The sequence below is a fragment of the Suillus subaureus genome (genome assembly GCF_016647635.1).
Source record: "Suillus subaureus strain MN1 chromosome Unknown BJ212scaffold_29, whole genome shotgun sequence".
NCBI classification, from domain to species: Eukaryota; Fungi; Basidiomycota; class Agaricomycetes; order Boletales; family Suillaceae; genus Suillus; species Suillus subaureus.
Genome location: NW_024538585.1, coordinates 246,536 through 273,368, shown reverse-complemented (window position 1 = coordinate 273,368; position 26,833 = coordinate 246,536). Strand labels below are relative to the sequence as shown.

Here is a 26,833-nt window from a genome sequence, read left to right as displayed (position 1 = left end):
GATAAGCCAGGTAGCACATATGCCGTGCTAACTAGGGTCGAGTTCATGTTCCTTCAATCGTGAAATGGATGAGCTTGAGCGTGTCCTGGTCAATTTGCGAACAAGTGTTCCTCATTCTCACTGTGGCCCAGTAACACGCTCACGAGTGTGAAACGCTGTAATTAATTCGGTGCGGACTTGAACTTGCAAAATCCAAAGTTTGAATGGAGTAAACTTGGTCGTATTTCAACACAGGCTTGGAGTTGAAGCGCGTTGAGGCGCTTGAATGGCGTCAATGTTGTCTTGGACACAGACTTGTAATGAAGAGCGAGTGAGAGATTTCTTCTCTTTGTGCAAAACCGGAAGCGATGACTTGGGCGCGAGTGTAGCCTAAAGCCTATATAAGTCACTGATCAAACTTTCGAACCCTCAAAACGCGTTTTTGCCCACATTCGTCAACTCATGATGAGTGAACTCTTTTCATACGGTTTCTTCGGGGGACCGTCATCAACATTAAACTCAACATGTCCATCTTTCGTGACTGGAGAAACCGTGTGCCTTCCCCCAGTTAAAATCCCATTCTACTTCTCCCTCCGCCAAAACATATTCGATGGCATTCCAGACACACACATTGCACTCGCTGCCCCTGTGCTCGCTTATTGGCTCCTGTCTTTCGTATTCTACTGCCTTGACCTCTCTGGCTGGCGATGGCTTGATAAATATCGTATTCACGAGTCAGAGGAGGTCAAATCTAGGAATTTGGCTACCCCTTGGGAGGTCGCACGAGCTGTCCTACTCCAGCATGTGACGCAAACTGTACTGGGTTTTGCATGGTTGATAGAGTCGCCGGAAATATCGGTTGCGCGGTGTCAGAGTGAGATGGTGGCCTTGGGAGGAACATTGGTATGGGTCGTGCGATATGTCTTAGGAGAGGAGACAGGAATGAAGTTTTTGGAGCTGAGAGGGCCTGGGATGACCCATTGGTTGTACTGGTGGGGAATTCCAGTTGCACAGATGTTATTTGCGTTGTGGGTGTCATTCAAAATCTGGCTTGATTTCCCTCTAATGTCTACCCAGGTTTATCGTCGATACCTGGCAATACTTCCTCCATCGCTTGATGCACACGAATAAATATCTCTACAAGAAGATCCACTCTGTGCATCACAGACTCTATGTTCCCTATGCCTTTGGGGCATTATACAACCATCCCTTGGAAGGATTCTTGCTGGACAGCGTAGGCGCAGCCTTCGCGGAGCGTCTATCACACCTTTCAGTGCGACAAACTATTTTCCTCTTTGCGTTCAGCACGTGTAAGACTGTCGACGATCACTGCGGATACAGTCTCCCCTTTGATCCATTCCAGATGATGAGCGGAAACAACGCGGACTACCATGATATACACCATCAGGTATGCTTCCTTCACTCCAATCTATTCCTGTACGGTGCTGACGAGGCGTACAGGTCATCGGAATCAAATCAAATTTTTCACAGCCTTTCTTCGTCCATTGGGATGTCCTCCTCGGGACGCGCATGACCAGAAAAGATATTCAAGAACGCAGAGAAAAGGTTAAGAAAACATGATGCACCGATTTTGATGTTATGCTATATAGATTTCCGGAATTTCGGTTTTCGTTTTGTCAATCTTGATTCGAATGATTCAATTCAGGACTACACAATTCGCTCACTCAACCTAATGTTTTTCGTTCACCACCTTTCTCGCTGTATAATTCTAGGTTATGAGAGCTACGATAATGTTTGTGACCAACTTCCTTCACAATGTCAACAGCCCCTATTTACGCATCATGAGAAATTGTATTGTCTTCATTACTGACAAAAGAATGCTCTACCTGCTTTGCAATTTGCATACATATGTCGAACTTGAAGTTGTGATACTATAATTCAAGCCTCGACATTCTTCTCGCAACGATGCCGAACACCTGAAGCATGGGGACCGAATAGGAAAAGATGAACCGAGACGGAAGCTAAAATATAACTGAGCGGCAATATGGGGCTTGATGATATCGCCAGAGGCCGAATTCATGCCGAACACTTAGAAACGTGGACCCGAGGGTATCGGATTACACAGTTCGGCCAATATTTCCGTACCATACTGCATCCTGTTGAATGACCTTTGCCACAGCAGCGCTAGACAGAGCAAGTACTGACTCATTTATACAATACCTGCAGTCATGGACATGGTTTGTGTGGAACGTGCTCCACTTGCAAGTGCTGCAAAGGCAGTCCTGCACGAAATACAAGTCCTCAGAGGAAATTAGCGAACTCGGAGGAGAATAGGGACACTCAAAGTTGGGCGCACACATTGCACACCGCATACCACACATGCACATGACCCCCCTCGCACACACACACATGATCAAACTACCTTAGATAATCCAACCTTCTCTACAATGCTGATTGCACTTTACCTCCCTCACTCACTCATTTGTCATCGTTTGTTCGCATTATTACCATGGGAGGAAGAAGAAGGATGCCGGAATCACCATCCCTGAGATTACCTGGACCAACGACTTGATCTAGAAGTTGCTGGCCAAGATAGAATTGCTGGAGAACAGAGTTGTATTGTTGGGCAAATGGAAGAAGTGTGAGGTATGCTGACAACTATGTTATGTATCAAAGATAGCTAAAAATTTGCAGAATACCTCGGGTGATAGCAAGGCTACTGTATATCAGTGCATGGCTGCCATGATTTTCCCGCAGTTCCATAACCTAAATCCCACTGTCACAGGGGACCGTGTCAAGTGCAAGTATGAGCAGTAAGTGTCCAAGTCTCCTATAATCTATTTTTATTATACAGTGGCTCAAAAAACTGTCCACATGTTTTTGCATTTTTTACTATTTACAATATTGTGTGAGAATACATAAAGACCTCAGTGACATGCTGATACCATATTGTGGTGCTGCTTCAGGGCTTTGGATTGAGCACCACATTGTGAGAATCAGAGGAGATATGGTGGAGATACAAGGCTTACAAAATCACGACTCATGCAGACAGTTTTTTGAGCACATATTAAAACTATATAAATCATCATTTATGACACCAGAACAATCATGCCACCATTAAATAAATTATAAAGTGGTGTCATTATGTCATTTTAAAACCATATCTAACTATACAAACCAAAAATTTCCATATGTCATGGTTATATTCACCATGAAAGCCACCCCCCCTGCTCAAAGGGATAATATCCTCTCTCTTTCCTATTCTGGCCTCTCTGCTTGTCAAATTTTCTCTAGAACTGGAGTATCCAAGTCCACTGTGGCCAAGTTCATCAAAGAAAGTCACACAGACAAGGAAAACTTCTGTGAAGGGCGTCCATCCAAGCTCACCTCTACTGATAGGATGGCTATTATTCAACATATCACTACAGGAAAGGCTGATAGTGCTGTCCAGGTCACCTATTACATCAATTCCATCATCACATTCCCTGTCTCTTCACACACTGTGAGAAACATTCTCAAGACAGCTCATCTCAGGTCAGCAACAAGGAAGAAAAGGCTCTCCTCTCTATCACACATATGCAGAGAGGACTAGCACCCTTCTTTTTTCACATATATACCTTGCCATCTGACCCAATCCTATTTATTGTGGTCTTATATGATCATATAACATGCTTCCAGTCCATGTAATCCAATTCTGATGGGCTAAGGCAAAGGTTAGTCATCTCTGTTTATGTGTGATAGAGAGGAGAGCCTTTTCTTCCTTGTTGCTGACCTGAGATGAGCTGTCTTGAGAATGTTTCTCACAGTGTGTGAAGAGACAGGGAATGTGATGATGGAATTGATGTAATAGGTGACCTGGACAGCACTATCAGCCTTTCCTGTAGTGATATGTTGAATAATAGCCATCCTATCAGTAGAGGTGAGCTTGGATGGACGCCCTTCACAGAAGTTTTCCTTGTCTGTGTGACTTTCTTTGATGAACTTGGCCACAGTGGACTTGGATACTCCAGTTCTAGAGAAAATTTGACAAGCAGAGAGGCCAGAATAGGAAAGAGAGAGGATATTATCCCTTTGAGCAGGGGGGGTGGCTTTCATGGTGAATATAACCATGACATATGGAAATTTTTGGTTTGTATAGTTAGATATGGTTTTAAAATGACATAATGACACCACTTTATAATTTATTTAATGGTGGCATGATTGTTCTGGTGTCATAAATGATGATTTATATAGTTTTAATATGTGCTCAAAAAACTGTCTGCATGAGTCGTGATTTTGTAAGCCTTGTATCTCCACCATATCTCCTCTGATTCTCACAATGTGGTGCTCAATCCAAAGCCCTGAAGCAGCACCACAATATGGTATCAGCATGTCACTGAGGTCTTTATGTATTCTCACACAATATTGTAAATAGTAAAAAATGCAAAAACATGTGGACAGTTTTTTGAGCCACTGTAAAGTACAGAGAACTATGAATAAGAGGTATGAGTGCAGATATTGATCATGCAAAGTGTAACAAGCCATTTATTTGATTTAATGTGCTACACTGCTAATTGACTTGCTCAGACTTCATTAATGGTTGATTATCTAAGGTAGTTTGATCACATGTGCATGTGTGAGGGGGGTCGTGTGCATGTGCAGTGTGCGGTGTGTGGTGTGCAACGTGTGCGCCCAACTTTGAGTGTCCCTAATGAGTGTCTCAACATTCTATAAGGTTCCTTGTGCACTATCCATAGAAGGTGTTGGACTCCGAGAGATCTGAGAGGACCAAGACCAAAGGATCTGAGATAGAGAAGGGAAGTGAGTGAGAGGTACGAGCACAAGCCGAAATGAACAGAGGTGAGCAATGTATTGATGTCAGCTTGTGCCCTACATTATTTTCTATGTTTCATTCTTATATCTGAGTCATAACAGTACTCACCTTGAAAGTGTCAGTAGAAACACCCTAACATCTCAGTTCTTTCAAGATACTGAGATGTAAGCCTTAAATATCGTCACCCGCATGCTACAAAGTCTAACGATAATGTAGTGTACTTGTTGTATAGACTCCTCGCCCCTCTTGCTCGTCTCATAACAAGAGAAGGTGTCCAGGGGCCACATGCGTACACATGAAAAGTTATATCAAAAGAATGAAATACATGTACATCCTTAGTAGTGTTATCCTCTGCACATGTGCGACGAGATTGGCAACTGGGACAACTTATTACGCCACATCACAGTGTGACACAGCCTCTTGGGTTTCTCTGACAGTATATAGAACAAGTGGCGGAAACTAGGCCAGAGGGTGTAATTCCATTTCCTCGTGTCCGAAGGGTGGGGATATACTTCTACGAAGAAAAAAAAGAAAATATGAGCATGCCATGAGAGTACTGAGCAGACTCAGTTAACCTGTTTGCTCGACGATTGATCCAGAAAGTAGAGGTGCTATGTACGTTATCTACCACAAGCATCCGTGAGCATTTGAAAGGTTACAGTGAGAAGACATGGAGGTACGGGGCAAATGACTTGTAACTTGTCAATGTGGGTCGCATCCAGGTCTTAGGAACAACAGCTTCGACTGAACTTGTCTTGTGGTTTCCTCGACGAGTTGAGTATTTTCACGGCAGAGCGACTTCGAAAGTTTCCACTTGACTTGTTATGTACTCGCAATAGGTGACGGTGAGTGTGTGAACTTTGAGAACAAAGTCGTAGTACATAGCTCGAACTGAAGAAACACCCCAGGAGTCGGCAACATTCTGATGTGACTGGTATACCAATTGTACATCATCAGCAGTATCCTTTGGAAGGTAGCGAGCTAGGGTAACAGTCGAGAAAACCTGTAGAAAATTCACTGTCAGACATACTACATGTGTGTTGAGAACTTCTGAGCGCATTTCAATGGACAGGTTCTGACAAATGATTGAGATGGATATAACTTTCAGAAAGCACAACTTGGAGGGTTGGGTTTACCAGTAGCCGGAAGATGCTTGAGTACCATGACATCCCTTTCTTTCGAGGTTTGTCCAATGGGCCACCGTCAAGTTCACATCATTTGAGTGAACCAGAAAGCTTAGGCGGTGCATATTTAACGGTGGCCGTGACACAATCAACTCACGAAGGTCGATTTCACTTGGTCAGATAAGATTGTGAGGGCATTAAGAAATCGAGGGTGATGAATAACTCACAGTAAATGAACAGTGAACAAGCTTGATGGAATTAACACCTAGTGGCAGCGTATGAATGGTGTTTTAAGTTCTCGACGTCGCGTTCTCGTTGAACCATCCTCTCAAACACCCATAAGTTATGGCTGACAACCGGAAAACTTTCTAAGGAAAAGTTGAAGCCATCGCGGGGCGCGAAAGGTGGATTCCTTTTGATGAACAGACTATCACAGGTCCCGGCGCAATGACTGGGCCCAGTGAAGATTCGGACCTCTGAGGATCTATACACCATAAAAATATTGTCAGCAGGTTTCGAACCAACTCCAACGGAAACAGATTTTGACTCTGTTGCGGGAACCACTTGGCCAAGGCCAGTTAGATAGGCCTCCGAGGCAATCGTCCATGAGTCAATGTCAAGGTAAGACCAGTTAAGATGAACATCCGACGAAACTATCCATGAGTGAATGTCAAAGTGTGTTCCGATCAATGGGGGGAGAAAAACTTATCGTTGGCATGTTTGACAGATTTTGCTTTTGTTGTGGTGACCACCTGGCTATAAGACCTGTGAAGATAGGCCTCCAAGAAAACTATCCATGAGTGAATCTTTAAATTCCGACAGAAAAAACGTTGTCGTTGGCAGGTTTTGAACCGGCACTAGCATAGTCCAAGACGCAGATTTAAATTCTGTTGTGGTAACCACTTTGACCAGGACGAAGTTGAGATGGGTGTGCGAGGAAATCATCCATGAGCAAATCTTGAAGGCGTGTTCCGATAGAAAAAATACCTGTCCTTCAGCAAGTTTCGAACCTGCCGATGCCAGTTGGCTATAACTACTTAACATAGACCTTAAAGGATACATCCCATGAGTGAATGTTCAAGGCGCGGTATTAACAGGAAAAAGATTGTTGAGCAGGTTTCAAACCTGCAACTGATTTCTATCCTGTCACGCTTTTCGCTTGAAGACTGATCAAGATGGACGTACGTCTGTATGTATGTACTCCTGTGGAGTGACGTGATCACATCCCACGAGTTTCCGCTGTGAATATTGCAGAGCATTAATATTGCGGCTACTTGAATTGCGGCCAGTCCAGCCTCGAAGGATCATGGAAGAACACCCGCGTTCCTAATGCATAACCCCACCAGGACAGTTGTATTTATCAGATCACTGCGAAGAACATCAGAAAATGATGTTGCACAGCCTGCAACTGCGTGGAATTCCTGAGCATGGAAAGATGATCCACTTACAAAGGTTGAATCGGACCAAAGTAAAGACAATGTGGTCCACATATTTAAAGTGAGCACATCATGCATTCCTTTCCCTTGAGCTCTATGGTATTCTGTGGAGTGACACGACCGGTCTTGGGATGACCATCCCCGCACAACAAGCCAAATGATCTCAAAGGCATTTTAGATTAGCTGTGTGGAGAACTCGCCGACAAAAGTGTTTAACAGCGGGTCTCAGATCAAGTTGACAATGCAGCCAAGTTTTGTAGGAGGCTTAAGCAGTGTTGCTCCCTCCCATCACGCAAATCTCCGAGTCATTGTGATCGTTGTTTCGGGAGTGGGAATTCCTGAAGAGGCTTAAGCAGTGTCCCGCATCAAGCAACTTCCATCTTGATCGTTGTAATCGGGTCAACCCACGAACTCTGAATGCGCGCTTTCGAGTTTCTTATGGTGTAAGGAGAGCATTTATGCCGGTAGCTCTGCAAACAACACTCGAACTTTCCAGAAGACTCTCTTCCTCGTCAGCATGAACTCGACCTGCTCGGCTTTCGTGATAGGCGAAACCGTATGCCTTCCCCCAATTAGAATCCCATTCTACTTTTCTCTGCGCCAAAGCATATTTGATGACATTCCAGACACCTACGTCGCACTTGCTGCGCCAGTGGTCACTTTTTGGCTCATGTCTCTCACGTTCTATTGTCTTGACATCTCTAGCTGGCGATGGCTCGATAAATATCGCGTTCACGAGTCCGAGGAAGTCAAATCCAAAAATTTGGTAACGCCCTCAGAGGTCGCACGCGCCATGATATTCCAGAATGTGATGCAAACTTTGGTGGGTTTAGCGTGGTTAACAGAACCGCCAGAGATCTCGGTTGCGCGGTGTCAGAGTGAGATGGAGGGCTTGGGAAGAATGCTGGTCTTGGTTGTGCAACGTCTCTTCGGGAAGGAGATGGGGATGAAAATTTTGGAGCTGGGGGGGCCTGAGATGACCCATTGGTTGTACTGGTGGGGAATCCCAGCTGCACAGATCTTGTTTGCGTTGTACGTGCCATCCAACGTTACCTGACTTCCTCTGATGTCTTTCTAGGTTTGTCCTCGACACTTGGGAATACTTCGTTCACCGCTTGATGCACACAAACCAGTATATCTACAGAAAGATCCACTCAGTGCATCACAAACTTTACGTTCCTTATGCCTTCGGGGCATTCCACAGCCATCCTTTGGAAAGCTTCTTGCTAGACACCCTAGGCGTGGCAATTGCAGAGCGAGTCGCCTGTCTTTCTATACGACAGGCCATTTTCTTCTTCGCGTACGGCACAGGCAAGGGTGTCGACGATCATTGCGGATACAGTTTCCCATTTGATCCCTTCCAATTGATCAGCGGAAATAACTCAGACTATCACGACATACATCATCAGGTATGCCCCTTTACTAGTGCCTGTACTCGAAAGCAGTGTTTATGAAGCGTACAGGCCGTCGGGATCAAGTCAAATTTTTCGCAGCCTTTCTTCGTCCATTGGGATGTGCTCCTCGGTACGCGCATGACCAGAGAAGATATTCAAGAACGTAGACAGAAAGTAAAGACGACGTAATGCATCGAACCCGATCATGGCATATAGAGATCTGAAGTTTGGTTTTCGTCTGTATGATCTTGGTTTATATCAACAACTACGATAATTTTGATGAACGATGTTCTGACTTACTTCTTGATTATGGCCTCTGTTCACGCAAAATGATGAATTGTATTACATTCACAAGAGCCAACTCCAGCACTGTTTAAGTCAATTTTTGAAACCGTTATCTGTCAGCCGCTATATATCTCAGTGGGTAAGCGCGGGAAGATTCCATTGAATTTAATTTTAATTAGTATTCCCTTTGAACCTGTCGGTCATGATCAAAGGGCTTGGCCACTTAGGTCAGCCCCGCTAATACTCATAGTACTTACTATCATTCCGGGTAATCTGTAACATTTTCAGCAAATCTTTTGTAGCTCGTCAATCACTTCATATTATCTTCCACGAATTTAGAGTGTTGTAGATTCGTACCGCCTCTATATAGATCTTATTTTTGCTCATTTTTAGGATTTTGTGGTGTGGTGTCGGATGAAAGCCGAGAAAATTCAGGGTCTGACTGCTAATCTGCAAAATATGGTCACGTCGAGTCACACCTCGGCATAGCACCGGCACAGTCAACTTTGACTCTCCGCACTGCGCTCTCGATCTGTTGGCGTTGAGTCGTCGAACTGGAAGCTTGAGCTTGAAACTTAATGCTCTGATAAATAATGAATACAGCAATATATTATCATCAAGTATCGTGATTCATGTAATTATTATGAGTGTACTGGTGATATGGTCCTGAATAAGGTTCTTGGTCTTCTCCTCTCTGATAGCCTGAATAGCAGCAGTGAAGTTGGCTTCGCGAATCACATCTTCTTCAGCTTTCTTCTGACTGGTAGTATGCCTGCGGTTTGGTGCCATTGTAACAAGGATGTGAGAATGATGCAAGAGGAGACAACAATGCAAGACTTCGTGCACTTGCCGAGTGTGCCGTAGAGGAGATTGAATTTGTTACACACTCTCCTATCTACTGTCACATTTTCATACATGTCGTCAATTCTTCCTCTATAGCATCTTAAAATGACAGGATGAGCTTTATCGAAATTGTGTTCTGTAATCCTGACGAGGTGATTGTTGTGCTCCAGGTATAACTTTAGGAATATACCTGCAGGATCTATGGGATCTGGATAATTTATGTTCCTGCATGGTTACAAATTACCACTATTTCATCCCTCGCAGCTGCAACACGCAAGAAACTTTCATTCTACTTGGACAGTACATCATATATAAGTAGTCTACATATGCATGAATTTTTTTGAAGTGAGTTGAGCAGTGCGTTGAGGTGTTTTGAACATTTTGCATATTGCATGCATGTTGCAGATTACCCGGAATGATAGTACTTATGGATAGGACCCACGACATACTGTGGCGGGAACACATCCAGAACCTGTTGAAGCAAACTCTACTTCCAACGTCTCACCTCCTGCTCGCAATTCGACCAAGAACACGCTAAAGCTTGTCCATCTCGCGATTGGGGGGCACGGCACAACATACAATATATTCAGGTATTTGTAACGCAAGCTCCAAATTCATCCAGCCAACGAGAGGTAATTTTTCTGACCGGGATTTTGCATGGACTAGACTGATTACCCCCGTAGGTCGTCCATGATGACGCTTTCTGCTTCCCTAGATATTATCCCTAGAATGGGGTCCGCCGTCATTGAGCACTGTCGCGTGACTCGTGGCCACGTCGACAAAGATATAGCCGGATTCAACAAGGACATGGCTGCATTAGCCGAGTCTTCACGCGGCCTTCGCTCTCGCGGGATCACTTTCTCCTGTATATCTTGGCTTCCACCCGAGATTCTCACTACTGTCTTCACATACATCGTAGAAGAGGACACTCTCAAGAGTCATACGGACACATCCCGCCCTTGTGCTGCTCCTATTTCCATGATAATCACGCACGTCTGCAGGCACTGGCGCCAAATCGCCCTTGAGTCCCCTACTCTTTGGGCATCCCTCAATTGTGTCTCTGCTAATTGGCTAGATATTATGTTTGAGAGGTCGAAGAAAGCCGCTTTGGTCGTCATCTACAGGTCACCGAGCTCGTTGCGAAAATGTTTCCAGCAGATTTTTTCACAGTTACCTCGAATCAAATTTCTCCAGTTGTGCTCATATCCATGGGAGGTCAATCGCATTTTGGACTGCCTATCATCGCAGCCCGCGCCGTCGCTTCAAACATTCAAATTCTCGGTCGCGAGGAAATTTTACACAAGAGTCATCAGGCCCATATCGGATGCTATTTTTCAAGGACGAGCCCCCCTACTTCGGAGCGTTGAGCTTACAGAATGCACCTTCAGCTGGACGTCCTGTATTTTTAGCCGGCTTCGAACTCTAGATGTGAGACGAATAGGATCTACCTCTTATCCCACTCTGTCGCAACTCCTGTCAGCTCTGAGACGTATGCCTGAGTTGGAGCAGCTTACGCTTGGACTGTCATCCAGAATTTCTGAGGACATCGAGTTTTCCGACCAAGTTCCACTCACTCAGTTAAAAGGTATAGCACTGGATGCCTGCACCCTCCGAAATGCCGTATCTCTCTTCTCGTGTCTAGCCTTTCCCGTTAATGTCAAGATCGCTCTCAATCTCGCACCAATTGGAAGCTGCCTTTCTGACCTATTTTCGGCCATGTACAAGGATCCTGATGGCCCTGGTCCTATCATTCGGTCAATGCGCGCGAGTCTTTCGTACCATACATTCGGTGTCCAATTCGGCACATCAATGGCATTCAAATCTGAGTATTTTTGGGACCCTCGTGACGATGATATCCTACTCTCGATTCAATTCAAATGCAGCTCATCCACTAGAAAGCCACCCATCATATTTGACATGTGCCAGATGGTCCCGCATCGCCAAATTCAAAGTTTGTTTGTGACATCCTCCCTTTGCCTGCGAGACAATTTCTGGCGCGTAGGGTCCACTGACCTTCCGGAGCTCGAAAGTATCCAGCTGAGTGGGACCTGCGATATTAGAAGCCTGGTCGCTGTGCTACAGAGCGGAGGTACACAAAGTTCGGATTTGGCGTATCCCTCGCTTCATGTTTTAGAGCTCGAGAATATCGACTTTGGATGCGGTGAAGCTGAAGAACTTCAGGACATCATCATAATGCGAGCCGGTCATGGTGTCGGTATAGACGAACTCCGGCTAGTGAAATGTAGGAATTTGGTGGACGATAGGGTGCAGCTCCTTAAGGAAGTGGTTACGGACGTTGATTGGGACGGGCATGAAGAGGGCTTGGTGGGCGGCGACGGCTCTGGCGGTGGCTGTCTTTGTCACATTTGCAGGGATGAATCTTCTTCTGGGGAGGACTATATGCAGGCGTTATTACATTCCGATTATGATTATGATCCTGATTCTGATACATATTCTGAAGATTAGGTTCTGTTTGGCTGTATAGATCTGGGACAAGTTATAATCTTGGTCGCTACTTTGCTCATTTATCGGTGCGGGTGGGAGTCTGGTGAGAATCTAGAGAACGTCTTGTAGCTATTCTATAGTAATGCAAAATAGTGACACAGTAGTCTTGGGGGGGTATGACAACGGGTTATATTCCTGCCGGTGAAGGAACTGTGAAAGCGAACAGCCTTGTTTCCCAGGCGTCACGCACCTCTACAGCTGTGAACAAGAGACACACGATCCCTCCAAAGTCCACCTCAACCGTGCTTAACGCCATCAACCTCCAGTTAATGTCGAGGCTCATTCCAATCACTACATCCCTGAAAGAGTTTAAAGGTCATGAACATGGCTTATCATCAGTCGCAGTTTTCCCCGATAAACGACGGATGATTACGGGCTCGCACGACAAGACGCTTCGTCTGTGGAACTTGGAGACAGGCGTTGTGTTGAAGGTGATGGAGGGGCATCGCAATGGGGTGCACAGATTGACAGTATCACGAGATGGGCAATTCATAGCAAGCGGTGATAGTGGAGGAAAGGTCATCATCTGGCACGGAGAAACTGGAGAATCGCTCACCCAACCCATCGATGCTCACTCCGATTGCGTTACCTCGCTGGATTTTTCTCCTGATGGAACAGTGTTGGCCACTTGTTCACACGACGTGACGAAACTATGGAACACCAAAACTTGGCAGCAGCAGGGCGAGCCAATCAATTTGTCTGGGGTTGGCGTCGGCTGCGTACGATATTCGCCGTCCGGAGAACTTCTTGCCACCGCAACAACCCGCATCGAAATTTATAATTCAAGTACGAGGGAACTTATCACATCCTTCAAGGGTCACACATCGCACAACTTCGGACTTGCATGGACGCCCGATGGCTCACGCCTTCTCACAGGCGGCAATGAGGTCGATCCTACCATACGCGAATGGGATACAACAACCTGGCGGCAGGTCGGCAATCCTTGGACGGGCCACTTCAACTATATCAATGCCATTGTCGTTAATCCCGCCGGCACACTCGTCGCATCGGTATCTCGTGAGGGTCATGTCCGTCTTTGGCGTCTCTCAGATCGACGAACCGTTGCCATCTTCAAGCACTCGTTCCCGCCGGAATGGGTCACTTTCTCCGCGGATGGCAAGAACGTCCTCAGTGGAGGTGACGATAAGATGATCTCAGAGTGGGCCATACCCGACGACATCAATTCGAAGGCACGTTTTCATCCTTGACTCATATACCACAATTTAAGGATGTTTCGTGCAGATCCTGGGCATCACCACAGCCCGCATTGCATCCATAGATGGAGACTTATCTACCGCCGAACAACTACTCACACAAGATATCAACACGCATGTGAACAACCACACTTCCTACGCTCATCGCTCGTTTGTTATGGCGCGAAATCAAGCCTGGGACCGCGCCCTTCAGGATGCAATCAAGGTGAGATATACCCACTGATCATGGTCGCCTTACGAAAGACTAACTCGACGGTGACATAGTCCACCAGCATCCAGCCTTCATTGATAGGTTATATCTCCAAGGGTATTGCCCTCTGCGGAAAAGGCTGCGTCCGAGACGCGAGGGCAGCATTTGATGTTGCATCCGTGTACACGGACCAAGACTCACAAACCATTCATTTTTTGCTCTTGATCAAGGTAGGTTACATTTGTCTCGTACAGTCTCTACTTTATTCCATATTTCAGGCCATTGCCCTCTTCAGTGCAAATCAACATGACGAGGCAATGTTGCTCCTCAAAGAACTCACCACCGGTTGTCCGAATGTCGATATTCGCGCGTGTCGTATCGTGGAAGTGAGTATCATGCGGCCACGCTGGGTCATCAACACTAACTTTTGCAATTCGCACATTAGGCATATCTACGTATTCAACTCGGAATCAAAGCCTTGGATGTCGCACGTCACGACGAAGCCGCTGACCATTTCACTGCCGCTCTCTCCAGCGGTTTATCATCGAAATCAGACATCCACGAAATATACGAGGATTTGGTAGTGGTACGTTAAGATAATACACATATAATGCTTTTCATAACTGAGTGTCTTGTCCAGCTCTTTGGCTGGGACCTGAGGTCTTTGTGGCAAAAGGCACACCAGAAACGGTGTGATGCACTCCTTCGGGCAGGTAAACTTCAAGATGCCGCGATATCATACCAGTACATGATGGTTTCGAGTGACGAAAACACCATGGCCGACTACCTTGACTGGTCAAATGGCAAGTCTGGAGTCTGCAATGCCATGCAGGCTACAATCCTCACCTGCATTTCTCTCAGATTTTAAGCAAGAATGCAGCGCACTCTGCGTTGTCAACGGAGATGCCGCCCTCACTGTGAGTGAGTATGACAGGGCTATTGGCCTATATTCGGCGGTGATCGACCTGGATTATGCATCTGATGTCATCTTTGCAAATCGCAGCAAGGCAGAGTTAGTTAAAATGCGATGGGATGATGCGCTCCACGATGCGCAAAAGGTGCGATGGCGTCTACGTTTTCGTAGCCCATGTTGACTTCGGAAATGCATAGGTCACCGAACTCAATCCTTCATCTCACTTTGGATACCAGTTGATGCACGCGGCGCTTTGTGGCGCGCAACGCTACGACGAAGCCATCCAGGCTTTCACAACTATGTTGTCTAAGATGGACGATGCTCCCGAAGCGCAGATACGAGGTAAGCCATGGAACACTCCTGCATCGTCTCGAAATGCCTATCCTATTCTGCAGATCTGCGTCAGCAGTTTGTCTCTCCATCTGAACTAGAAGACTCCGTTCAAAGGGCTGTTGGGTTTGAACTCGAATATGCCCCCATTCGTCTGCTCAACACCTCTACGGGTCTTTTGTGTGATAGAATGGCACGAATAAATGCTTTTAAACTGAGCAGAGAATACAATGAGCTTATCTCATTTCCAACGAAGGATTCGAACCTCCGGATAGAGCACATCAAAGACGTAGTGGCGACGTACTTCCGGTGCGTTCTGCTATCACACAGGTGGGAAGGCACGGAGGTGCTGCTCCACGATATCCAGGACAAGGTCGTGTACGAGTTGAATGGACTTGGTGGCATCGCGAAACTCCAGTCGTTCTGCAATATCGCTCGTGATGCTGGGTATCACTGGGCATGGATGGACACATGCTGCATCGACAAGAGGAACAATACCGAGCTTCAAGAATCGGTCAACTCTATGTTCCTCTGGTACCGCCACTCAGCGCTTACTATCGTCTACCTATCCGATGTCCCTCCTTCATCCCAGCCCGGTGCACTGGCGGGGAGTGTTTGGAACGAGCGAGGATGGACCTTTCAAGAATTCGTGGCTCCGAAAGTTGTCATCTTTTATCAGAAGGATTGGTCATTATATCTCGGTGATCGCTCTCCCAACCACAAAGAGTCCCCTGCGATTATGAAGGAATTGCAGGATGCGACGGGCATAGATGCACGGGCCTTGACCTCCTTCCGTCCAGGGATGAACGACGCACGCCGGAGACTTCAATGGGCATCGTCACGCGTCACTACATTGCAAGAAGACATCGCGTATTCATTGTTTGGTATCTTTGGTGTCCACCTACCTGTAATCTACGGCGAGAAGAAGCAGAATGCGCTCGGGCGGCTCTTGCAGGAGATCGTAGCTCGGTCGGGCAACATTACTGTCCTCGATTGGATTGGACAACCTTCCGAGTTCAATAGCTGTCTTCCAGCCTATATTACCTCTTATACCACTCTTCCACGTACCCTTCCATCTTTGTCCGAAGATCACATTCAGACAACTATCTCTTCGCTGCGACAAACTGTGCCTACAGATCTGGCATTGAAAATTTATGACCAGCTTGAACAGCTGAAAGCTCCTCGCTTTGCAAACTGCAGATTGCATCTTCCCTGCATCACCTTCCGTGTCACGCACGTCAATATAAGCTATGGTCCATCCCAGGAGGCTCAATATGAAGTCAAGGGAGATGGGCTTCGTGACCTGCTGATCACCACCAAAGACCCGATTGTTCAGTTCTCGCGGATAAGGCCCACTCAGCAAACCTTCGTGCTTGTACGTCCCTGGGATCGGTCTCTCCTCGAGCTACCAGACTTTGCAGATTTGCCCGACGTTGGGGACGATACGGAGAGCGAGGGGGATTATTGGACGCCACCTTCTTCTCCGTCAGATGACTCATCTAGCCGCTCTCTTCTAAAACAGGAAGTGGTTGATCTAGAATCACGAGCATTGCGGTTGATTGTTCGTCTCGGGCAGCCTTTCAGGGCATTTTTGCTAGCGCGGCAGCGCGGCGGAGAATACAAGAGGATCGCGTCGGATCGTGATATCATTGTACAGGTCAAAGATGTAACTTCTGTTCGAGACTTGATGGACATCGGGACGGTGGAAATACTGTAGATGCATGTTTTCTCCCCAATGTAAGGCTAAGTGTGAGTTCAGTAGGGAATTGCAAATAAAACGATTCTGAAGAGAGACGAGTTGGGAATTGGCTGTGACAGAGACTTTCTGAAGGACTTTTCGGTCGTTCTTGGAGCGGGAATCTGACTCTAAGATTCGCTGTAGGTAGGAGAGTACATGAGCAGTATATATACGTTTTCGAATACTTGACTAGGCCGGAACGAGAACATGAAGTGTAAGGCGAGGTGAAAATACTTCGGTGAGACAAGGAGATGGTGAGGTCTGAGCACAAGGTAAGGTAACGAAAGAAAATGGACAAGGGAGATGAAGGAATGTATCCACGTAACTCGGATGCGAAGAGTTGCGCTCTTCGCATCAATGAGTCACGTGGACGATTGCGACCGCGTGGTTCGTTGGTGTTCATTTTTAGAGCTTGGTCGGGGTGTAGAGAATATGGAATCCTTACACCACCTCCCTACTTCGAATATCGACCATCCTTGGTTGATCTTCAAACTAAATAAAATAAGATTGTATCATATTTTGAACTGGCAGAGAGGAATCAAGAATCGGAACAGAGAAGATGAAGGACACATCTAAATTCATTCTGAAGTGGCGCCTGCAAGATTTTTGATATTGAGATATTGGGTGACATCGAGAGAGGTCGGAGAGTGAGGATGATAAGGTACGAGGCGAAAAGCTGCGAATTTGAGCTTTGAAATGGCGCCGTTGACTTCTGCGAGACGATAGGAGCCTCCCTTAGATTGTGAAACAACAACCATGGGTCCAAAATAGCGTGGCTTGCATTTGGCGTTGGATGTGGCTTCGATCTTCTTGTTAAGGACTAGGACAAGAGAGCTGGGGGGAAAATCATGGTCATGGATCGTGTTGGCAAAACATTTCTCAAAGTTTCGGATGGATGTAAAATGGCTGTTGACAAGTCATTCATGAGCAACTGCAAGGTCCTTGTCTCATTTTAAAAGTTGGTGAGTGTGTGAACTGATAAGGTCAGAGGTCAGAACTAGTGCAGAAATATCAGGGAGCAGGAATGTGGCTTCGGCGAGATCGAGAGGGAGTAAAGGCTCTATTCCATGGGCAAGATAGAATGGGGAATGACTGGTAGATTTTTGTGTAGTGACTTGATTGGCCCAGAACACATGAGGAACATTTTTTGGCCATTGGGTGATGTCACCGTTGCATGCTTTGACAAGGGAGTCCCAGATAGTTTGATGTGAATGTTTGACAACTCCATTTGCTTGGGAGTTATAGGCTGAAACTCGAATATGATGGATCCCATACTTTTTTGCCAACCAGTCCACTGCTGCTATGAATGGTGTCCTGTTGTCTGTTATGATCTCTTCAATCATGCCCCATCTACAGAGTATGTCCTTGAATAAAAATGCACCCAAGGTGCATGCCATTTCAGTTTTTAGCATGTGCCATTCTGGCCAAGCTGACAAGGAACAATGAGCTTGGACTATGCAGTCATATCCATGTGACATTGGCATGAACATAGTGTCCACATGTGTCTTTTGGAAGAGGGAGGCTGGCATAGTAATAGAGGGTGGAAGGACAACTTTAGTGATGGAATGAGTTTGGCACTGATAACATGTCTTCAGGTACCATTGGAGGTCATGGTCTAAGGATGGCCACCAGAATCGGTCCGCTATAGTTCAATGAGTTGAGTAGGAACCTTTATGGCTGAGTGAGTTGTGGGTTTCATGGAGGATGCGGGTACAGTTTGGTGTGGATATAACTAGCTGATGCCATCCTCCTGACTCCTTTCTCCATAGGTGATTGCCTCTAATGAAAAACTGGGATGAGCATTTGATGAGCTGTGAACAATCTTTGCTAGAGATGGTTGAGGGGAAGGAAAGGGTTTCTAGATAGATTTGGATGGTGTGGAGTTTGTTATCCAGGCGCATGAAGGTTTCTGTTGAAGGAATGTGAGAGTCAGAGATGTGTGAGGTGCTTGTTATTGTCAAAATGAGTGAGCTGGTGTGGGAAGGCCATTCATCATCCACTTCTTTTGCTACCCATATCCCACATCCTAGGATCTTGTCAATCTCATTCTCCACATCTTCTGAAGTTTCATTCCAATCTTCTTCATCTTTGGGTGCTGAAGGATGATGGGATAGTCCATCTGGGCCGGTGTGTTTCAAACCTGGTATGTGCTTAAGTTTGAAATCAAATAAGGATATTCCTGTGATCCATCTGTTGACTGCAGTGTTGGGATGAATGTCCGGGTTGCTGATCATGCCTTTGATGTATTTAGCATCCACTTCAACAGTAAATGTTCTGAGACTGATAAGCCAGACCTTGGCTGCTCGCAGGGCACAGAACAGTCCATATAACTCAACCTTTGCTTGGGAGTAGTGGGACTCTCGCTCATTCCAGGTGATTGAGCCAAAGTGGGATGGACAACAGCAGCCCTCATTATCAATTTGGAGGAGGATCCATCCGCACGTGATATAGGACGAGTCCACAGAGAGTATCACTTCATTTCAGGAGGAGTAATCTAAAGGGCGAATGGTGGGGGATGAGGTGACTGCTTTTTTGAGCTGGTCCATGGAAATCTGTGCTTCCTTCAACCAAACGAATGGGACATTGTTACAGGTGAGGTTGGTGAGGGGGCAGGAGATGGTGGCATAGTTCTGGATCCAGTTGTGCAGGGTTCCTGCAGTGCCAAGAAAGGCGCAAACTTCGGTCTTTGTTGTACATGATGGCCAGTGTGTGATTCTGGAGACTTTCAATTCATCCGGAACACGGCCTTCATAAGTACACTTCTGACCAACTACTAGGACTTCAGGGACACATAGGAACAGTTTTTTTGCTGATACGGTAGCTCCTGCATGTTTGAGATGGTGGAGGACTTGATTGATGTCCTCACAGTGTTCCCAAATGAACCTTCTAATACCAGGGTTTTTGGAATTGAGCTCATATTGTGTGCAGGGTCCTAGGACATTAACATCATCTTGAAAGTTCAGTGCAATTTTGATCTTGGCTTGCAGGATAAACACAACATTGTTTTGGAAGACAGTGGGGGAGTCGGTCCAGCCTTGGAGAAGGACAGTGAGATGATACGTGCCAAGAGGGGTTTGGAAGGTTGTGATATCGTGGGACTCCTCTGCTAAAGCTCAATGGTTGAATCCTACAAATAGGTCCATCATTGAGTAAATTGAATGCCCCATGCATTGTTCTGTGAATAACTTGACATAAGGCATAGATGCAGCATCTTTTACCATGATAGAGTTGAGCTGCTGAAGGTCATAGACAATTTGAACAGCTCTGTTTTTCTTTGCAACGCAGAACCAGCACAATTGATAGGACAAGTTTGATGGTTTGTAAACACTGGATGTGATCTTTGATTTGATGAGCTTGATTACTTCTTCTTTGATACCTGGTGGAATGGGAGGCTGATGGTGCACCCAGGGTACATGCTTGATGGTGGGGATAATTATGGGGGGGAAGTAGTCTTCTTGAAAATGGCCTTTCTCCAACTCATCCCATGCTAAAGCTAGCTCATTGTTCATCAGCACCTGTGCGGCGAGCTTCTGTTCTTTGGGCAAGAGAAAGTTGTTTTGAAGGATCCCAAGCTCATCCATTCATTCTTGAGTGAGTCAGATGCCAGGAAGAAATTTGGGAGGAGTGGTAGATAAAGAAGAAAGTGATAAGAGTGGATCTTCAGGGAATCGGCAGATGATATGTGCATGTGCTGGCATAGTTGTAGGTACAGGCTTTACCTTGTTGGCCACCTTTTTGTAGGTGAAGGTGTGGTGGGCTGGGTTGATTTCAAAATAGGCTTGAAGAAGAAATTCGGCAAAGGAGGTGAAGGTGAGACAGGATATGGGAAGAGGCGTTATGTGCATTGGATGATTTGATTGTGTGGTAGATGTCGGTGGAGCTGATTGATAGGAAGGTATATTGGTAGAACTTATCGGATTGATGGCATGGTAGATGTCTGTCAAGCTGGTTGGTAGGATGGCATGGTATATATCTGTCAAGCTGGTTGGTAGGATGGCGTGGTATATATCTGTTGAGCTGGTTGGGTTGATGGCGTGGTATATATCTGTCGAGCTGGTTGGTAGGATATGCGGGGTAGATAGAGCTGGCTGAGGCATTGGGATAGCTAGGAGTGCAGAGGTGAGGGCGAGGGAGGGGTGTGGCCAAGGACGAGGGAGAGTTTTGATAGTATGAGTGTTGGAGCTGTCCATAGGGTCTTGAATAGTTATATATACCTTATCCATATCTTCAACCTTGGACAAGCGAACAAGCTTCTGCCAGGGATGTCCCAGGAGCAAATGATAAGGTGCATCTGGTATGACATAAGCATGCACCCAACTTTTGATGCCTTCGACTTCTATTTCTAACATCTCAACGCATCCTCCCATCTCTTGGGCTCCCCCATTTGCTGTCTGCACCTTCATTCAAACTTGCTGGTTTCTAGGTGTGTTAGTCTTCTTCCAGACATCTTCCCTTATAATGATGATTTCAGACCCTTCATCAAGCAACCCTAATTCGGAGTGGACCCCATTGAGCATAATGCGGAACTCATGGAGAGGCATGGCATGTTCAATTTGAGGAGGAGGGATGGTGGAGGTGAGAGTATTTGTTGAAATGGCAGTGGTGGGTGCAGGAACTTGGTGCATTCAACAATGGTCCACTGCCTCTTTTTGTAACTCTGGACTGATGGCGAGGGGGTCAGCTATCATTATGTTCGGTACTACTATGTCCAGGATTGTTTTGTAGATACACTGAGTGGCATCAGGTACAGTGGTTTTCGACTCATAGGAGAAGGCTGGAGGTTTCTTTGTTGCCACATCTGGGGGTTTGGAAGAGGCTTCAATGAGACGTGGTGAGGACAGATCTTCCTGCAAGTTGGGGTTAGTGATGAGGCTCTCTTTCACTTTTGACCACATGATAGCATTAATGTCTCTCCGATCTTCTTCTTCCTCAATTGTAGCTATAACCGCATGGTTCTCCGCTACTGGAGTGCACTGTAGGAAGTAGGATTCTGATATGAAGGTGGAGGAGGGGATTTTGGTGGAGGTTTGTGGCACTGCTTCATGTCGAAGATTGTTTACTGGTATAGCATTGGATCCAGTGGTGGGAACCGGAAGGGCAGGCATAGCGTATCTTGCATCAATTACCTGCTGAAACATCTTGTTCCCATATTGTCATATTCAGGACTTGTCTGGAAAGGCAAAGAACTGCCCTTCTCAGATGACTCGCCCAGCCCATAGGTATTCGCCAGCAGTTGAGCAAGCACACATGATGTGGGGACCTCCACAGAAGAAACATATGGGACCTGGCTGTTGGCTAGATGTGGATGGAAGAGGCAGGAGGGGTAGGTATGACATTGGAGTTTGACTGGGCGCAGCACTGGCAAGGTGGTGTGGATTGGAGGGATGACGCAATGCTTGGGTAGGTGCAGTACTGACAAAGTGATGCGATTTCGGTGAAGGCCATGCTTGAGCTGCAGTTGGCATTAAGCCAGCTAGGTGAGTATAACAAACGGCATAGGCGGCATCCATAATATCGAGCCCATGCATCTTTCAAGCTAGGTCGTCAACTTTGTCCTTGGTTGATTTAACAGGGGCAGGGGTTCTAAAGGCCACTTGTTTGGTCTGCACCTCTCATCACGCATCTCACTGTTCATCTTCTTCATCTGAGTCCAGATTGTGGTGGGACGCTTTGGATTTGGGTGCTTGCACCTCACATATTGATCTAAGGCGACTGGCAATAGGTTCATGTAAGTCAGCATCATATGCATCATCTGAAAGAACGAATTGCCCAGCCTCTAAGGCTTTCTCAATATCTGGGGCTTCATTATGGGTATAGTTTGTCTCCTTAAGTTCCAATTGTCGGTCAATAGCTTGGCATACTGACTGGGGCAGTCCTTGTAGGAAGTACCGGTCACGTTCATGAGCTGTAATCTTAGAGTTCGTGATCAGCCAAGCTGCAATAGGACAGAGCTGACAGTAATATTGGAGTAGCTCCATTTTGGTGGAGATTTCCAATTCCGCAGTGTTAAGGATAAGGTGCTCTAAGTCTCGGATTGTGTACCGTATGCCCCGATTAGCATGGGGGTACTTGGCCAGGATATTCCTTTTGAAGAGCATGTAGTCCTTGCTCTCATATCTGGCTATCATGACCCAAAACCATTTGGTGAGAGTGTCAGTATATCTCACAATGGTCTTGCATTTTTGCTCATCTGTAAGTGTGCAGGGGGCAGCTAAGTCCTTGAAGAGTTCAAAGAAGTCAAGGAGCTCAGATGTTTTGCCCTCAAACAACGGTGCTTTGTGGGATCTGGGTCCAGGCATGGCCACCATTCCTTTAGTTATGTTTGACATGACTGGCGAGGCTGACGTTAGAGTGGAGGGGGTTGGGAGTGTCTGAGATGAGGAGGATGGTGGTTTGTGAGAGGGAGGAGCATTAGAGGTAGGAGCAGTAACCTGGAGAGCCGGGGTGATGGAGGGATTCGTGGAGTGTTTGGTCGGTTTAGAAGGGAGTGAGGGAGGTTTGAGAAACTCAGGCTGGGGTATAGGAGGTAGTGTAGTGATCAGAGGTGCTGGTTCCTTGATTACTAGGTCGGTCAATATTAGGGGGAGGGTAGGAGTTTCCAGATCGAATACAGCCGGTCTAAGAATGAATGTAGGTTGTGGGGGAAGTGAAGGAAAGGGGGAGTCAGTGGGAAACAGTCGGTTTATAGTGTTGTTGTCTGACAGGGATGATTCTGTTCAACTTTCGGAGGAGTCTCTAATACTTCTAGTGCACTGTTCCAGTTTTTGGCGAGTTGGGGTGATGACAGTCATATCAGGAGGTAGTGCAAGTGAGTTTGAGAGGGTGGTGAGGGTACTACTAGTATAGGTATTAGCACAATTCCAGCGCTTCTTTGGCAGTATGGTGTCTTTTGAAGGGGCCAGCACAGGCAGTGTGTCTTGTTGAAGACGTAGCTGAGTGTTGGGGTGGTAATACTTTGAAATGATGAGAGGGGTGGTCAGATGACCAGGTGCTAAGAGAGAGAGACTAGAAGGTCAGTAATCGACTGATGAATCAAACTTGGGACGCAAGGGATCATTCAAGAACAATTCCCTTGTGGTAGGCTCCAAAATACAGTGGCTCAAAAAACTGTCCGCATGTTTTGACATTTTTCACTATCTATGATATTGTGTGAGAACAAACAAATGCCTCAAGGACATGGTTATACCACATTGTAGTATGGCTTCAGGGCTTTCATTTGAGCCCTACACCATGGGAATCGGTAGAGATATGGTGGAGATACAAGGCTCACAAAATGGTGACTCATGCAGACAGTTTTTTGACTCAAGTATTTTACAATAATAACCAGGTATTCTAGTATTTTGTATGACCTCCCTTGGCTTTAATTACTGCCTCTATCCTTCTAGGCATACTCTCAATTAATTTCTGGCAATCCTCAGCTGTGATCTTCCCCCATTCCACTGCTACTCTCTCCCAAAGCTCCCATACTTCTTTAGAGGGGTTTTCATAGGCTTGAAGCTTTTCTTGAGTGTTCCCCAGAGATGTTCAATGACATTGACATCAGGAGACTGTGCTGGCCAGTCAAGAACATTGATGTTATGTTCTTCAAACCATTCCTTAGCTCTTCTGGATGTGTGTGGGATCATTATCCTGTTGGAAAATGATATCTTCTTCATCAATCCCTGATTCTGCCAAGCTAGGCAGCAAGTGGTCATTTAAAATGTCCACATACTGCTCAGCATTCATCTTCCCCTCAACCTCAGCAAGCATTCCCACACCATTCCATCCCATACAGCCCCATACCATTAAAGAACCTCCTCCAAACTTGACAGTCCCATTAACCTCTCTGTCTGTTAGGCCATCTCCCTTCTTTTTCCATACACATACCTTCCCATCTGACCCAATCCTATTGATTTTGGTCTCATCTGACCATATAACATGCTTCCAGTCCTCTACAGTCCAGTGTTGATGAGCTAAGGCAAAGGCTAGTCTTCTCTGCCCATGTTTGATGGAGAGAAGAGGCTTTTTCTTCTTTGTTACTGCCTTGAGATGAGCTGCCTTGAGAACATTCCTCACAGTTTGTGAAGAGACAGGGGTAGTAATGGTGGAATTGATATAATGGGTGGCTTGGACAGCATTATCAGCCTTTCCTGTAGTGATATGTTGGATAATAGCCCTTTTGTCAGTAGAGGTAAGCTTGGATGGATGTCCTCCGCAAGAGTTTTCCTTGTCTGGGTGGCTTTCTTTGATAAACTTGGCCACAGTGGACTTGCATACTCCAGTTCTAGAGGAAATTTGGCAAGCAGAGAGGCCAGCATAAGACAGAGAGAGGATATTATCTCTTTGAGCAGAGGAGATGGCTTTCATGGTGATTATGACTATGATACATGAGATATTCTGTTTTATATAGTTAGATATAGTCATAAAATAACATAATGACACCACTTCATAATTTATATAATAGTGGCATGATTTTTGTGGTGTCATAAATAATGATTTATATAGTTTTAATATACACTCAAAAAACTGTCCACATGAGTCATCATTTTATAAGCCTTATGTCTCCACCATATCTCCACTGATTCCACAGTGTAGGGCTCAAATGAAAGCCCTGAAGCCATACTACAATGTGGTATAAGCATGTCCTTGAGGCATTTGTTTGTTCTCACACAATATCATAGATAGTGAAAAATGTCAAAACATGTGGACAGTTTTTTGAGCCACTGTATGTAAGGCTAAGTGTGAGTTCAGTAGGGAATTGCAAATAAAACAATTCTGAAGAGAGACGAGTTAAATAGTTTCAAGATGAGTTGGGAATTGGCTGTGACAGAGACTTTCTGAAGGACTTTTTGGTTGTTCTTGGAGCAGGAATCTGACTCTAAGATTCGTTGTAGGTAGGAGAGTACATGAGCAGTATATATACATTTTCGAATACTTGACTAGGCCAGAATGAGAACATGAAGTGTAAGGCGAGGTGAAAATACTTCAGTGAGACAAGGAGATGGTGAGGTCTGAGCACAAGGTAAGGTAACAAAAGAAAATGGACAAGGGAGATGAAGGAATGTATCCACATAACTTGGATGCAAAGAGTTGCACTCTTCACATCAATGAGTCACATGGACAATTGCGACCGCATGGTTCATTGGTGTTCATTTTTAGAGCTTGGTCAGGGTGTAGAGAATATGGAATCCTTACACCAAGATTAGGTTCTGAGCAGTCTTTGTTGGTACTTCATATATGTACATCAGACTATAGCTTCCTTTCAAAGCAGACTATGAAAACCTATGTGCACCACTTTTCCACCTGATACCACTAGACTAATGTCCTTTCATGCTCATCACACCTACCTGCATGGGTGCTCAGGTTCAATTTAGGCTCCAAGTTTCATCATGACATGTCGACAGTCGACAGTCATCCTTATGCAGTATCCCCTTTGATTGTGAGGGAAAGAAGACGCTTGCACTCATGATGAAGGACGTGTTCACCCACGATCGAGAATGAAATAATTCTTCTGAGCTTTTACTGAGCCTGGTGTAATATAAGTGCAAGGGGTCCTGTTAGTGAGGCTGGCCACAGAAAATATGATCATCAGCCTGAGTCACAAGAGACGAGAGATCGATATTGCCGATGGAAAGAAGTAAAACCCAACAAGAAAACTCACGCATGCTTGTGAAATGTAAAGTATGTCTTGACGAAAGCTTGACCTTCAACGACTGAACCGTGTTTTGAAATTCCTTGATGAATTTTGCAGCCGCGTTGGAGAAACCGAAACGGAAGTTGTATCCAGATAGCAGACAGGAAATGCTCGTTCAGGGACAGACCTGGTCTCATCCGTACATAGACAGTCTGTCCTATGTATGAGTTGTATGAAATTGGACCGGTATTCAGGGTAAGATTGCAGCAACAATGTGAGGGAAGTTACAAAATAACAGTGGAAAGGCGCGAGGACACAGGCTATCTGACTGTGATGGTCTGGAGGACAAACATGTCGTGCGGTGGGATAAATGAGTGAGATGGGTTTGTGTAACAGGCCAATTCTGCTGAGATAGACGCATGTTGCTGGTGACAAATTGGAGAAGATGTTGTTGATGTCTCCGGCTCGTGGTATATAGTACTCGTGATAGTGCTG

At 45.8% G+C, this 26,833-nt stretch overlaps 7 protein-coding genes across 7 annotated transcripts; 4 read left to right on the top strand and 3 right to left on the bottom strand.

Moving 5' to 3' along the window:
* The first annotated feature begins 383 nt into the window (after window positions 1-383).
* On the top strand, window positions 384-1,901 carry BJ212DRAFT_1434756 (fatty acid hydroxylase superfamily-domain-containing protein). Its single transcript, XM_041337718.1, has 3 exons — window positions 384-1,007; window positions 1,057-1,387; window positions 1,441-1,901. The coding sequence occupies exons 1-3, from the start codon at window positions 442-444 to the stop codon at window positions 1,558-1,560; spliced, it is 1,017 nt and encodes a 338-aa protein (XP_041190042.1). The 5' UTR covers window positions 384-441; the 3' UTR covers window positions 1,561-1,901.
* A 3,447-nt stretch (window positions 1,902-5,348) lies between these two features.
* BJ212DRAFT_511023 (uncharacterized protein) lies at window positions 5,349-5,946 on the bottom strand. Its single transcript, XM_041343370.1, has 2 exons — window positions 5,434-5,946; window positions 5,349-5,377 (listed from the first exon to the last, which is right to left on the bottom strand). Exon 1 carries the CDS (start codon window positions 5,811-5,813, stop codon window positions 5,538-5,540), a length of 276 nt encoding a protein of 91 aa, XP_041190041.1. The 5' UTR covers window positions 5,814-5,946; the 3' UTR covers window positions 5,349-5,377; window positions 5,434-5,537.
* Window positions 5,947-7,830: 1,884 nt separating this feature from the next.
* Window positions 7,831-8,896, top strand: BJ212DRAFT_1277947 (fatty acid hydroxylase superfamily-domain-containing protein; the record flags this gene model as incomplete). Its single annotated transcript, XM_041331398.1, has 3 exons — window positions 7,831-8,345; window positions 8,392-8,722; window positions 8,777-8,896. 3 exons carry the CDS (start codon window positions 7,831-7,833, stop codon window positions 8,894-8,896), a joined length of 966 nt encoding a protein of 321 aa, XP_041190040.1.
* Window positions 8,897-10,264: 1,368 nt separating this feature from the next.
* On the top strand, window positions 10,265-12,479 carry BJ212DRAFT_510945 (uncharacterized protein). Its single transcript, XM_041343369.1, has 2 exons — window positions 10,265-10,467; window positions 10,519-12,479. Exon 2 carries the CDS (start codon window positions 10,526-10,528, stop codon window positions 12,299-12,301), a length of 1,776 nt encoding a protein of 591 aa, XP_041190039.1. The 5' UTR covers window positions 10,265-10,467; window positions 10,519-10,525; the 3' UTR covers window positions 12,302-12,479.
* A 4,022-nt stretch (window positions 12,480-16,501) lies between these two features.
* Window positions 16,502-16,852, top strand: BJ212DRAFT_1374559 (uncharacterized protein; the record flags this gene model as incomplete). Its single annotated transcript, XM_041336409.1, has 1 exon — window positions 16,502-16,852. A coding segment is annotated over one exon (192 nt), but the record flags the coding sequence as incomplete, so codon positions are not given.
* An 8,707-nt stretch (window positions 16,853-25,559) lies between these two features.
* Window positions 25,560-25,901, bottom strand: BJ212DRAFT_1374553 (uncharacterized protein). The gene has a single exon (XM_041336408.1). It carries the CDS (start codon window positions 25,775-25,777, stop codon window positions 25,583-25,585), a length of 195 nt encoding a protein of 64 aa, XP_041190037.1. The 5' UTR covers window positions 25,778-25,901; the 3' UTR covers window positions 25,560-25,582.
* Window positions 25,902-25,926: 25 nt separating this feature from the next.
* On the bottom strand, window positions 25,927-26,833 carry BJ212DRAFT_1374552 (uncharacterized protein). Its single transcript, XM_041336407.1, has 2 exons — window positions 26,668-26,833; window positions 25,927-26,438 (listed from the first exon to the last, which is right to left on the bottom strand). Exons 1-2 carry the CDS (start codon window positions 26,689-26,691, stop codon window positions 26,262-26,264), a joined length of 201 nt encoding a protein of 66 aa, XP_041190036.1. The 5' UTR covers window positions 26,692-26,833; the 3' UTR covers window positions 25,927-26,261.